General features: G+C 37.3%; 1 protein-coding gene across 1 annotated transcript in view; it reads right to left on the minus strand.

Moving 5' to 3' along the window:
* Positions 1–14,275, minus strand: part of LOC107661973 (disintegrin and metalloproteinase domain-containing protein 33-like) — a 101,539-nt gene that overhangs the window by 36,351 nt on the left and 50,913 nt on the right. The window contains exon 4 of the mRNA XM_016451799.1: positions 2,623–2,698. Within this exon, the coding sequence (XP_016307285.1) occupies positions 2,623–2,698 (76 nt within the window). The remainder of the gene's footprint in view (positions 1–2,622; positions 2,699–14,275) is intronic.

Consider the following 14,275-nt stretch of genomic DNA (forward strand, 5'->3'; position numbering starts at 1 on the left):
AAAAAAAATAGCTACTGTAGCTTACCAGTTCAGGCTAATATTTAGCTAAATGATTTGCATGGTTTTATATGTTGCTAAATCACCTATGTATCATAAATATTTTTAGACCTGGATAAATTTGCTTTGATGTAACAACCATATCATTTGTTATGCTAAAATTTTACTTTAACAAGCCAAAACAAGTTTTTAAAGCAAATGGGTGCCTTCCACTCCTCTCATGTGTTTCTCCTTTTCACAGTCTGGCATAAATGATTGGTGGTTCCAAAATACATGGCCACATGACAGTAAAAGTGTACAGTTGCCAAGATACAGGGGGTGGATAAACTACCCACTGGCTCAACTTACCCCACTCTCCCCTACTTCCATTGAAGATGAGGCAGAAGCAGGCTCAGAGAGTGAGGGAGAGCCAATCTTATCAAAGCATCTACAATAAAGTCTGAAATTATTAAAGAGTGTGCTATCTTCTCTTTTAATTGTATATATGTAACAACTGGATATTTGTATTAACAAGCACCCACCCGCCTAGTGCCCCTTTTTGGTTTTGGGCCACTGCCCCTCAAAATGTCTGTGCACGGCCCTGCTTACTACTAAGTGTGACTAAGTGTGTGCGTGGGTGTTGTGACTGAAATCAGCAGCAGTACTTCCTCTTCTTCCTGTCAGTGCTTCCTCTTTGTCTCTATTGTTGTCAGCAGATCAAAATTGCACACCATTTATTCACAGATCCATTCCATGCCATCATTTCATACAATCATAGGGAATATTTTCATTTCCAATAACTGGAACTAAGACATAAAACTGATTTGCTATAATCTGAAGCCTGCACACTGACAGTTTAATCTCCCCACTGTAGGACTCATGAATATTTGATTTTCTTTTATTTGATAAGACTAAGGTTTGCTTAATGACTTTTTTTTATGAAGTTATAAATACAATGCTAATTAAACCTCTTTGAGTGTGTGTGTGTGTGTGTGTGTGTGTGTGGTGTTACTAAAGGGGAAAAATTCCAACCTGATTGTAATGCACGGTTAACCAGCTGGCTTAGGGATCAGTCCCTTCTGTCATATTTTTCTTTTCAGATGCTGGTAGTCAAAAGAAAGATAGAAGAAGGAGAAATCCTCTGCGATTTTCCCTAGATTGAATTACTTCGTCTATCACAACATGGAGCGAGAGGGGTGCTGTGATCTCTGCGGTAACTAAAGCGAACTGCTCATTCCCTTCAAAAGCTCTTTGTGTGTTTGCGCCCAATGGTGAGCTGTATGCCTATCCTGTGCTGCTCACTCAAGGGGGCAGCTGGAAGCTGTTAAAAGGGCTCAAAAATAATCAGGGGTGTGACTTCACTCCCATCAACCCTTGCCAAGTGATGGAAACGCAATTACAAAGCTCAGAGCTTGTGCAGGGACTGCAAGTGGATTTGGGATCCTTCATAACAGTCAGGAAAGGCGGTTTACGGCTGAAGAAATTCACTTGTGGTTTTGTATCCTTTCCTGGCTGATCAATAAGTCGGATTTTGGGGATGTGTGGAGCCAAACAAGACTGTTTTGCACTGAACAGGCAGCGTGAAAAATCGAGCAATTTTGTCTTATATTCCAAGTCACACTTTTTGATATCGAGTCGCTCTCGTCCTTGATTGAACCCAGCACTTCACATCTCAACCACATTCAGAGGAAGCACATAAGTGACAAGTCACAACTTTCTGCAAGATTTAGCAATACATTATCTGTATAAAATCTGCCTTCTGCAGCTAAAATATATTGTAATGGAACCTCTAGAGTCTTCTTTGCCCGTTAACTGAATGTTTTGCAGGAATTGGAAATAAGGAAAGAATTATTCATGACAAAAATATCCCTACTGGCAGCATTAGACTGTTTACTGGCTACATTGTATAAGGGTGTTTATTTGTGATTTGAGTGTTCAAGTACATTAATAAGCCTTCTCATGTTCTCACATGTGAGAAAGACAGAGATAGCACAAGATTGATAGCTGACTGTAAAAACTGAACTAAACATTGCCGTTATATTGCAGTATTTAATGCAGTAAAAATTACTGTATTACAGTAAGTAGAATATAAAAAAATCTGAGTACCAAGAGTAAACATTTTTACATTGCTAAAGTAAAATGCATTACAGTAATGAAACTTTTGAGGGGAAATGTGTTTAACTGTCATGACGATGTCACAATGCAAAAAGTCATCATTGATTTATAGTATGTCAAATTTTATTTATTTTTTTACTTTGGGATAAAATATGACTGATATTTGTTTTGTGAGATACACTCCTAAACAAATTATTTATAAATTAGGGCTTATCAATCTTTTATTTATTTTTTTTCATTTAACTGCTCATGGCACATGGCTCATTACATGATATACTCATTAAATAATTTAATGTCTTAGAATAGTGATAATTCTAAGTTAATTCTAAACAAGTGAGTTTAATTGACATGCTAAAATAACATTTAGGTTTTTAACATTCTGTTGTAAAAATATAAATCAAGCTTTACATGTCAAGCAACACAATGAAACTGAAATATGAGAACTGAGAAAAGCAGAGACATAGAGGAACAAAGACACACACACACACACACACACACACACACACACACACAGGTCTTAGTCCTGCTTACAGTGTGACTGCTGGTTTGGGTGACAGGGAGGCCATTCTCGTAGTGAGTTTCAGTGAAGTCATGACCCAGGAGCTCCCTAAGAGAGATAAAATGAAAAAACAAGCTGTCACTGTGATATCACTACACACACATACACATTTGGCAGAGGTTTATGCCATTTCAACAGCAATACTTTGCCTTTCAAGCAATGCTTTGCACATTGAGATACAGAGAAAATATGTTTCTATACATGTTACAGGGTTGAACTAACTACACAATCATAATGCACAGGATGAAAAATGGATATTCATTTTAAGTTTGCTAAATATTATATTTAACAGTGTTTCAAATAAGTTGTGTTTACTGTAAGTGAGCATTAAAAAACAACAAAGTAATCTAAATGTAAAACTCCAAAATGTAATATTCAATATAGGATGATACACTACCATTCAAAAGTTTAAGTTCAGTAAGAGCTTTTCTGAATACATTTATTCAAGCAAGGACGAAACAAATTCATCAAAAGTGACAGTACATTTATGTTGTTACAACAGGTTTCTATTTAAAATCAATGTTGTTCTTTCTACTCATCAGAGAACCCTGAAAAATGGTTTCAACAAAAACATGAAGCAGCACAACTGAAATCTAATTACGATTTTTTTTTTGGAGCACCAAATCAGCAAATTAGAATAATTTCTATATATAGACTGTCTATATATATTTCTATGTATAGACTGATTCCAATACATTTCTAGTCTACAGAAACCAATATGGTATTGATAAATCATATAGCTATTACACGTTTGTTCACGTGAACATCATTTTAATCACAGACTCTCTGAATCACTAAAAATGATGCTCCCATTCAGATGGCAGATGCCATTTTCCTGTAAAAGCCTCACATGATTCAAAGCACTGGCTCAATGAGAGAAAATAAAAACATATGATCTCAACTAGCCATCAGTCCTGCTCTATTCCATCATTCCTTCAAGAAGTGAATCTTTCTTCATCATGCTGTCCTCTATCGGGAAATACCAGGCTGATAAGAGGCCAGGCTTTAGCTGGAGTGTTATTGTGTGGCTTTGGAAAGGGCTGGGGGTCAGAGCCATGATCTTGTCAGAGAGGGAGGCTATGATTAGAGCAAAGGGCGTGCAGGATGTGAGGACTGACTCTGTAATCTAGTCTATCCATCAGGACATGCACACATAACAACACTCACACAAACACACATGCAGAGAGCCACTACAACATTTATAACCATAAAGTCAAGTCGTTACATTTTGTGTGCCACTGGCTCTCTGATTATGGAGCATGACTGCAGTCCACAGCACATGCAGCATTTCCTCAACCAAGCGATGAAGTGTGTTATTTCATAGCCACTAGAGTCACTGAAACAGAATTGCAAAAATAATGACTTTAATGCATACATTCTATAACACACTCCCTGTCTGCATTTGATTAGACCCGATCTCATAAAAAAATAAATAAAAAAATAAATTATTTTAATACAGTTATGAATTGCCATGAGAGTATGTTTGTCAGACTTGCGCCACAAACACACACCACTGGTTGAGCCAAAGTCAGATGCTGTTTACACTTTTAGGAAAATGGATCACTTATAGCTGTCTCTGCACGTTAAAATACTCCCAGAATTTTAACATGATTCCAATTTGTTCCAAATAAGTTCCAATTTGTCAGACAAATAGAATGAAATTTGTATATTAATGGAATTAAAGTTATAGATTGTACTACATGTTAGCTTGTTTATTTTGCTCCAGTGCATGATCCATACTAACAGGAAACTATGGTCGAGAGCTGTAATTCCATTTACACAACTTTGCAATGCTGTTTGCAACTTTAGAACTATGGATTCGGGAAACACCAATTAGTTGATCTATGTTGGTATTGACAGAACTAATAGTTGGCTAACTATGCTTTTGGGAAACGGCTATATTGTCCAAAACCCATAAGTAGACAAGTCAAACTGCTCAAACTTGAAAGCACCACAGTGCAATGTATTCACATTTGAATTGAGTTAAATGGCATGTACAGCTTCACTAAGAAAGTCTCTGGATACTGAAATTAAAAATACACTTCAACATTGACACACAACTCACTTCAGAGACTAAACAATTATGGTGTTTAATGCCCTTCTCTTTTCCACTTTTGAATTAGTGTTCTAATAGAAGTAAGTGATACTTTTCAGGCCACTTATATGACAGGCAACCTATATAGAAGCTATAGTGAGAGCATAGAGACTAAACTTAAGAAACATCTGTGTGAAAGACATTCTTTGATCTCAATTTAATATCCCTTTGTGAATGCTTTTTGGGGTGAAGCTCTAACATGGCAATTCCATCAAAACAGAAGAGGTGAGTCATTAGGACCACAATTTTGCAAAGAGCTGCTGAGGAGCGAGGAATAGGCTAGGAAATGAAAAAAAAAAAAATCTCGAAACATGTAGCGAATCAGAGCGATGACCTTTCGCATCCGACAAGAATGAAATGATGGCACATTTTCAATCTAAAGTTGGTGTAGAGAGCGCCGCTGAGACGGAGGAGACTGCTGTGTGTGTACGCGCGTATCCATAACATTTCAATGAGAGAACACAGCTGGCAGTTTGATTTGTGTATTATTACTGAGAGAGTACCATTATCTGCGCATTCATAAATTACCTCTATGATTTTCACACTTTATGAGACCCCAATTCCCCAAACTCCATCTATAATAACTCTACAAGGATTGAAAAGTGCTTCATAAATGCCACAAACCCTCATTGTGCTGAACTTCTCCTTTGGTCCATCACCCTGTACTTAAAATTACCACCATTTAAAAGGTAAACACGTTTTACAGCATAGTGAGAAATGCACTCTCTTTCTGTATTACAATCAACAAACAAAACAAACCTACCTATTAGCAAAGCTCACATCCACACATAAACACTAACCACTCAAGCAAATCACTACTCTGAGCTACACACTCATTACCTCTTCTGCGCTCAGCCACACTGACACAGTGGCAAACATCTGTGGGTTGTGGGGGAAAAAGACAGAAGTTAATATGATCAACAAGGCATGAGTCATTGTTTTAGTTTATGCTGGGAACTACAACGTACGTGTTGATCTAACACCTATTTTAACCAGCAAAATGCTGATCCTAACTGTTAAAAGAACCTGCAGGCTAAAACCCTCTGCCATTTACAGCTGACTTAGGCCTTGCATGTCAATACGTCAGTGTTTTTTGTGCAATTGTGTTCAAATAACTTTCATGGACAGATTTACTTTAATGTTTAAATCTCCAGAATAAAATTATGTTGTTCCTTTTAGACAGGTAAACTTTGTTACTCTGAGAATTATGTGCGATAAGCACAGATTTTTGTGTTTGCCAGACATGTATTCAGTTTAGCATGAGAGTCAATGTACAGTAATGTTTGTATATCTGAGTTAAAGGAATGTTGTGGGTTTAAAACAACTTAAGCACTGGAGGTAATTAAATGTAAAGTTGTTTAAATCGTGATCTCTTGAACTGGGAACACTCTTCTAGGTGGATGAACTTCTTGTTTTTTTGGCTTTTTCATAATAGCCGGTGACTTCAACCACGCAAACTTAAAGACAGTGTTGCCAAAGTTCTACCAACATGTGAACTTTGCAACAAGGGGAAAAAACACACTGGACTTTGTTTACACAACAGAAAAGAACGCGTACAAGGCTGTACCCCGCCCCCACCTAGGGTACTCGGATCACATCTCTGTTATGCTAATTCCAGCATACAGACCACTTCTGAAACTCGCCAAACCAGTTCAAAAACTCATCAACATGCAGCAGAATGACAATAAAGCTCAACTTGACTTGACTTGTTATGCATTTCCTACATAAATCCTGTCAGTGAAGTTTGCTCTATATAAACAGTGCTTTACCATTAGTCACAGTATGTCAACTCGTCTTGACAACAAAATTGAAAGATTAGATATAATTTTACACAAAGTCAGTAGGCAAATCTTTTTTTTACTTTTCTCATAACAACATAATGTTTCGTGAATTTTGAATCAGGGTGAAACCATAATCTGTGATGTTTTTTCTGTGATAATTTACATTAAAGGTTTAGTTCACTTCCAGAATAAAAAATTCCTGATAATTTACTCACCCCCATGTCATCCAAGATGTTCATGTCTTTCTGTCTTCAGTCGCAAAGAAATTAAGGTCTTTGAGGAAAACATTCCAGGATTTTTCTCCAAATAATTGTGGCCAACGGGTTGAAGGTCCAAATTGCAGTTTCAATGCAGCTTCGAAGGGCTCTACATGATCCCAAAATGTATATACTTTTTAACCACAAATGCACGTCTTACACTAGTTCTGCGATGCGCATCCAAAAAATCACGCATGACGTAATCACGTTGGAAAGGTCACATGCGGTTAGTTCTCCATCTGTGTACTCCGGTTCAAAAAGGTATGGTAGGGTGAAAAACTCCATCTCATTTTCTCCTCCAACTTCAAACTTGACCAACATCGTTGTTTTACCTCTTTTTGTAAAAGGCATTATACTTTCTTTGCATGTTCGCTTTGTAAACACTGGGTTAGTATTAGGGGTGTGAACCTACACTGGTCTCATGGTTCGGTTTGATTCCGATCATCATGTCATCGATTCGGTTCAATTCGATATCACGATGCATCACAATGCATTGACGATGCACTGCATCCTCAATTTTCAATTTTACTTCACATGTATACAATTTTGTCAATAAATACAAGCAGTCAGATATATGAACTGTACCTGACATGGTTTCTCAAGTTAGTGGTATTACCCCCTGCATATTTTATTGTGCGTGACATGATTTACACATAGCGTGTGTCTTCTCCAGGTCGTGCTTACCAGGCTGTTCATAAAAGCCAAAATGTGCCCAGATGTCGGCTTTTAAAGTAGTCGGAGCATTTTTAATTACTCCCACCACCATTAGGCGCATTTGGTTTGAAGCGGCGCTGCGCAGAATGATCAGTGTATGACATCAACCGCGAGAGTGATTCGAAAGTGAGGATCCATCTGCTCTCTTATCGCTCTCGCGGTACTTGATGTCACACACTGATCATTCTGCGCAGCAGCGCTTCAAGCCGAATGCGCCTAATGTGTGCTACCGCGACAAAGCACGTATGCGACAAATGATGACAGAAAAGCATCAGTATGTTATAATCGGTTATGGTCTATTACTGAACCGATACTGAATCATCCTTGTCTGCATCGCGTTGCATTGTAGAAACTATTAATTTCGAGACCCCTAGTTGGTATTTCCGCCAGTGTGACTACGTAATGCGTGAAGTCGAGCTAGTGCAAGACGAGCATTTGTCGTTAAAAAGTATATAAATTTATTATTTTTTTTAATGAAAATGACTGATCATTTCACTAGATAAGACCCTTATTCCTGGCTGGGATCGTGTAGAGCCCTTAGAAGCTGCATTGAAACTGCAATTTGGACCTTCAGCCCGTTGGTCACCATTGAAGTCCATTATATTAAGAAAAATCCTGGAATGTTTTCCTCAAAAACCTTAATTTCTTTACAACTGAAGAAAGAAAGACATGAACGTGAGTAAATCATCAGGAAATTTTGCTTCTGGAAGTGAGCTAATCCTTTAAGCCACAGATGCTGTCTTGCACTGAACCCAAAACATTCCAAAAGAGCATTGCAAGCAATAGTTTTTGATAGCGCAAACAATGTTTCAATAGTTGGCAATTTCAAAGGAATAGCTTTTAGTCAAGCATAGTGTAGATACAAAAATGTGCATTACAATCTTGCATGTTATATATAAGGTTAAAGTTCAACCAATGGAGTGTTATTAGACAATAAGTTTTAGTAGCTCTGTTTGTCCCATCTCAGAGATCCCATCAGAGTGTGAGGACTGATGTACATAATAATGCATCAGTCTTATTTTTCACAAAGTTGCAAGGGGCCTTGTTGGATAAAATACTTGCAAGATTACACAGTCATGACATTCTTAAATGTCAGCGATGTTGATCCGTCTAAAAAAGCAATCATCACTTTGTACAAACAGTGACTCCAGACTAATCTGATTGTAATGGTATTCAAGTCATCTGATCCCATGACTATTCACAAACAATGTATTAATTTGTAATAACTGAAGTGCTGACCTTAGCATCCATATAGCCATTACAAACACATCTAATTGGTGTGGTTGTAGAACCTAAAGTAGCCTTAATTCTTTAAGCAGTTCAGACAACCAAGCTTCCGTATTGTACATTCCTGATATTAAGTAGGAGCACTGTGGACAATATGTATCCATAGCTCTCAGAAATCTCACAAAAATGTGTTCTCTGCCTAAATGAGCAAAAACAAAGCAAGCAGACACTGGAGTGGCCAAACTGTGGCAAAACTCTTTGTAATGGCTGAGAAAGGGACAAAACCAGTGGGATTCAGTTAAGTTATTCCTACAGTAAGAGGAAATTGTTAAGGGGTTATATTTTGTAACCATTTAATTTCCCTCACCCCCGAAGGTCCACTTAAAATGATAGTGAAGTATTTTGCAGTCATTATTTAGTTTTTCATGACCTTCTCTCTGACCCTTAGAATTAAACAAGTTCCTGAACAAATCTGGAAAAGGCTGTTTTGCAGCTTAGTTTAAAAAAATAGTCTTCGTGTGCTGGGAATGAAGGACTGAGTTCTGAAAGTTACAGTGTATTTCATTGTAAGAGCTCTTTTATCTCGGATGATAAAGGTCTCAATGTCTCACAATTGATTTCTCACAATTTTATTATTTAAATATTAAATACAAAATATATAAAAAGGATTACAAAAATATAAAAAGTAGTTTCTTTTGCTGTTTGATTTGTACAGATTAATACAGACATCAACAATAAAGCAGTGAAATTGCCTCAGCAAATAGGCATAACACATTTGGTGGCACATTTATTCTACTTGTTTAACCAAGGGAGAGAATATTTAAAAAGGGGAAAAGGGAAATTAAATTAATTCATCCTGAAGAACCACCTTTACAGTTGGGCACAATAATATAAAAATGATGAGCTTTCTTTTAATTAATTTCACAAGGTCCCTTGTGGTCACAGAACCACTGAACTAAAAACTTTTTTTTTTTCTCGGACTGAAAGCTAAATCACCCGCTAATAGTTTTGAGCAGGTAAACTTGGGCAGCAGCACAGTGGTCTGTGCAGTTCAATCAAGCGAAAGCTGAATGGCGATTCATTTCTGAGGTGGAGCCCCAGTAGGCAAAAGATAAAGGAGAGGACGGGAGCATGATTTGAGACAGACAGACAGCCTTCTGGCAGGAGCTATTAGAGGTGCACAAGCTAGAGATTCTGGAGTCTCAAGCATTGCAGAAAACTGTCGTTAAACAACATAAGGTCTCTATTTACACTAAAGGCAGAAAAGAGCTCGTTTTAACCTTCCTTATAGTAAAAACTGCATACGTCCGCTATAACTGACACTTAAAATCAATAAAAGTGCAAAAAAGTACAAAAATATATGTGCTTACATGTTAAATTCACCAGAGCATTTACTGCATACTGATGTGCCGCACATGCAATCTGAGTCCCAGCTTCTACACTATATTGTGCAAAGGTTGGCTGCCAAATGTAAGCAAATGCACATCCATCTGCTTCCTTCAACTAATGTAGCACATCCATCCTTTTGCTCCCACTGATGTAACACCCTCCAACAGTTATCTGACTGAATGAATAGCTGGCATGAGAAAATGTGAGACTGTTAAGGAATCAAGCGCCACTAAGATTATGCAATTCCTTTTAAAGATAAAGTGTATAATTTTTTTTTTTATGTTCACATACTTTCTCCTATCCCAGCTTAACATGCAGAGACAACAACATAAGCTTGAAGTCGGTTGACTGCAGCCCTCGAAATGAGTGAATCATTGAATCAATCACTCAGTGGATTTGTTCAAAACACTCTTTCATTCAGGGGAAAAAAGTGACTGCGTGCCTAAATGAGTGAGTTGTTTACTCAACTGATTCATTCAAACATACTTAATCATTCACAAACAATACTGTTTGTCGCATGGGGATGCAGGATGGTTGATTCTGTGGTTAAATTTTTCATTAGCAGGGTGAAAATAGACAAAGCAATTGGCTATATTGTGTCAAGAGTAAAATAAGGCTATACAAGAGCATTGTTGATTTTCAATACAATCTAGGGCTTTTTTGTCACAGACTTCAAACATCAAAGCGTGATTAGTGTCAGTGTTCTAGTGCATGTATTCTGTTGTCCTTTTCCTGCCTTTAAAGATAACAATGTTTATGTTGATTGCTCAATCCCAGATAATAAGAGACAAATTAAAGACAAAAAAAGTCAAAGGAAGCTGTACTGGTCCAATTCTTCTTCTGGACATCAGACAGAAAAGAAGCACACAGTACAGCTTATAAAGAAACAACGGTGAGGGTTTGCAGTGGAGGAGGCACTGAGCACAGGCGGAGATAAGAGAGTGTGAGTGTGTGTCTCATTACACTTCTATTTTCAACCACCAGAGTCTGGGTTAACTGTCCAGCGGACTTCGCCTTAGATTAATGTGCTTGTTTTATGCACAGCTGGGTTGGAGGAACAAAACGAATTGGACTTGTCTCAGAATGTGTATGCGTGTGTGTTTTTCTCTGAGGAAAAACAGGTGCAATTCAGCAATCAGCAGTAGAAAGAAATTACTCATAGTTCTTAGTTGAAAGGCATACTTGAACAAGCTTGAAAAGAGAGGCCATCTCATAAGCAAAAGCCAGCTTATGACCACACATCTTTCCAAAACACATTACTTAACGTAAAAATTCACCATTCATTTTTTATCTGTTCACACATATGCATCACACTTATTGCATAAATTATTGCATAAATAAACAGGAATGGGTTTAGCTAATGTTTACAATATCACATTTTCTATTAACAAGTGTATCCAATAATAATATAAATTATAAAAAAATCATTACACGGCTCTCTGGAAAACTTGATTCTGACAGGTCATTTGCGACATTCCAAGATGTGTTATTCTCCGATAGCAGAACCACATAACTTACAGCTCATCTGGGTATTTGTAGCTGGTGCTACTTTCACATTTCACATATCACAATGCCACGCTCTACCTCATTTAATTCAAATGCAACTGCTATCATCCAAACCACATAACTTACAGCTCATCTGGGTATTTGTAGCTGGTGCTACTTTCACATTTCACATATCACACTGCCACGCTCTACCTCATTTAATTCAAATGCAACTGCTATCATCCTGCGCCTCAGTTATCGACTATTTACTGTTAAACGAAAACAGAGGACTTCAGTATTAACTGTAGGCCTGCAGTAATATTTTTGAATGTTTGTCTTGTTGCCAGAAAAAAAAATTTTGTACACTGTAACGGGTTTAAGGTAATAAACAGTTTTTTAAAAAACACTTTCTTCTTGAATAACATTTCATGTCGTTGTCTTTATTTATATGAAAAGCGTTTGTTAGAAACTGCTTTTCTTTGCGGAATCTTTGTGTTTAAAGAGCTAATAAAATATTTCAACAAATCAATATTTCATGTCTAATTATTTACTCAAGTGGCAAGAAGCCGTGTAACAAGCTCCGATTCAATCCACTTCACGTCTAGATATGTGTCTATAACAGTTATTTTCTAATTTCCTGACCTTTGCAAATCGCACCTCATTTATGTTTTTGCTTGGTTTCGGTGGGTAGTAACAGGTGTGTGCAGGATGTTTGTTTGAATGTGAGTAGGTGTGAAACTTGGTTAGCAGAACATGAAACCTTATATGCCACTAAAGATCTACCACAACCCAGGATGTGTAACCGACTACCGTTTATACAGTTTAAAGTATGACTCTCATAGTGTAAAATCTTCAAGCAGCATCACTTTTAGTGTAAAGTAGTTGCACACTACAGTATTTAGTGTGCAACAAACCCCCAGTTGAAAGTGTTAAACATATAACTCATCCAATACAATTTGTCCTACAGACATGAATACCCCAAATTGTGTGTTTTGTTGAATAGGGGTGTTTACTACTGTTAGTATCAAACTGACAAATTTTCACAGGGAGGAAAAATGCCATACATTTACACTGAAGGTGGGATTTGAGTCATATCTACAAAACAGAATATAATAAAGAACGAGGGTGGGCTGGTTTGACTAGAACACCCTATAAACCACCTGACAACGCCTAACATCCCAGAACACCCTAATAGTCACAAATCAACAAGTAAAAAAACAGTTAGAACATCATTGGAACCACAGAGCAACACTCTAGCAACCACCCACTAAATGGTGACAGCTAAAAGAAAAAAAATCTAGTTTAGTTTCAGTAAAGTTCACAGTTTTCAAGGCTACTCAGATTGTGAAAGACTGACAAAGCAGTTATCACGGAGCTTATTTTACTTTCAAAACAAGTATAGACTGACTACCTTTTTACAGTAAGATTTTAAGACAGGAACATGTGACAAGCTTCTTTTTAATATTTTAAACACTCAAAGAGCTTCTCATAATTGCGCTCAAGGTCAAGATGGGAAACATACCAGATTTCACCTGTATGTATTCTGCAGTCTGCAACCCCTTTTATTTTTCTTCCTGTCTGAAAAACTGAAGGTGTTTGCAGTTTTGAAAATGCTGGACTGAAAGTGTGGCAGTAAGAACAGCTGAGGTCTCAACACAGGAGAGATGACTGCTGTGTGTTTTATTGTTCATCTGAGAGCAATGAGACTTTGCAAACAATGTGAAGGCAATCAGGTAGTGAACAGTCTAGAGCAGGGGTCAAAAATTAGCGGACTGTGGTCCAAATCACTTCCATAAATTAGTATCATTAAAAATAAACGTATACTGCAGACAAAAAACAAGAGACTCGCTGATTGTCATGACAACAGAGAGCCACCTCTGGCACAATGTCTGTACTGGAAGAAAGCAGCATGTTGCGACTCAACAAAACTAGATCAGTCTAATTATAATGAATGGAGTTGCCAGCTAAGCCACTTCATTTGCCTCCCTATGACTTGAATGCATTTGTTTTATGTGTATAAAAGTAGTTTATTTGTATATTTTTAAAATGCGTTTTGCTTTGTGTGTTTTGCTCCTCTAAAATAGTTAGCTTTTTTTAGTTTGTTATTTTTAAATAATGCTTTCTTGGCCATTTGTTGTGATAAACAGGAAATTGTGTTCAAGCGCAAGCAAAACACAGTGTATAGATATACTCTTTGAGAGAAGCAGTCAATCAGCAGAAGTTAAAAGCAGCTCGTAAGTGTATTTATTTCTCGTCTCAGTGTTTAGCGCAGTTGTCGTTGCTAGTAAACGCTTGTTTTGTTTACTGTTTGGAGACGTGCTGAAATCGCATTTGGTCTCGTACTGTATCGCGTAGATACAGACACTTGTCAGTGTCGTGCACTTGCTTGGCCATTTGTTGTGATAAACAGGAAAGTGTGTTCAGCTGAATTCAATTTGAGTTTTGTTAGACGAATATAAAAAGTTTGTTAGACTCCACCGAGCAGGGACATAAGTATCACTTTTGAATCATTCTCTTTCCTATACTTGTTTCCCTTCTGTTTTTGTTTTTATAACCAATTCTTACTATGTGTTTCATAGGCGTAATTTGCGGGTGGGACGGGTGGGACATGTCCCCACCCCTTTTTGCCAGGGTTGATATTGTCCCTACCACTTTTTGAAAGTAATTGAAGTAATTG

This window comes from Sinocyclocheilus anshuiensis, unplaced genomic scaffold, assembly GCF_001515605.1.
Source record: "Sinocyclocheilus anshuiensis isolate Anshui unplaced genomic scaffold, SAMN03320099.WGS_v1.1 scaffold603, whole genome shotgun sequence".
In the NCBI taxonomy this organism is placed as follows: Eukaryota; Metazoa; Chordata; class Actinopteri; order Cypriniformes; family Cyprinidae; genus Sinocyclocheilus; species Sinocyclocheilus anshuiensis.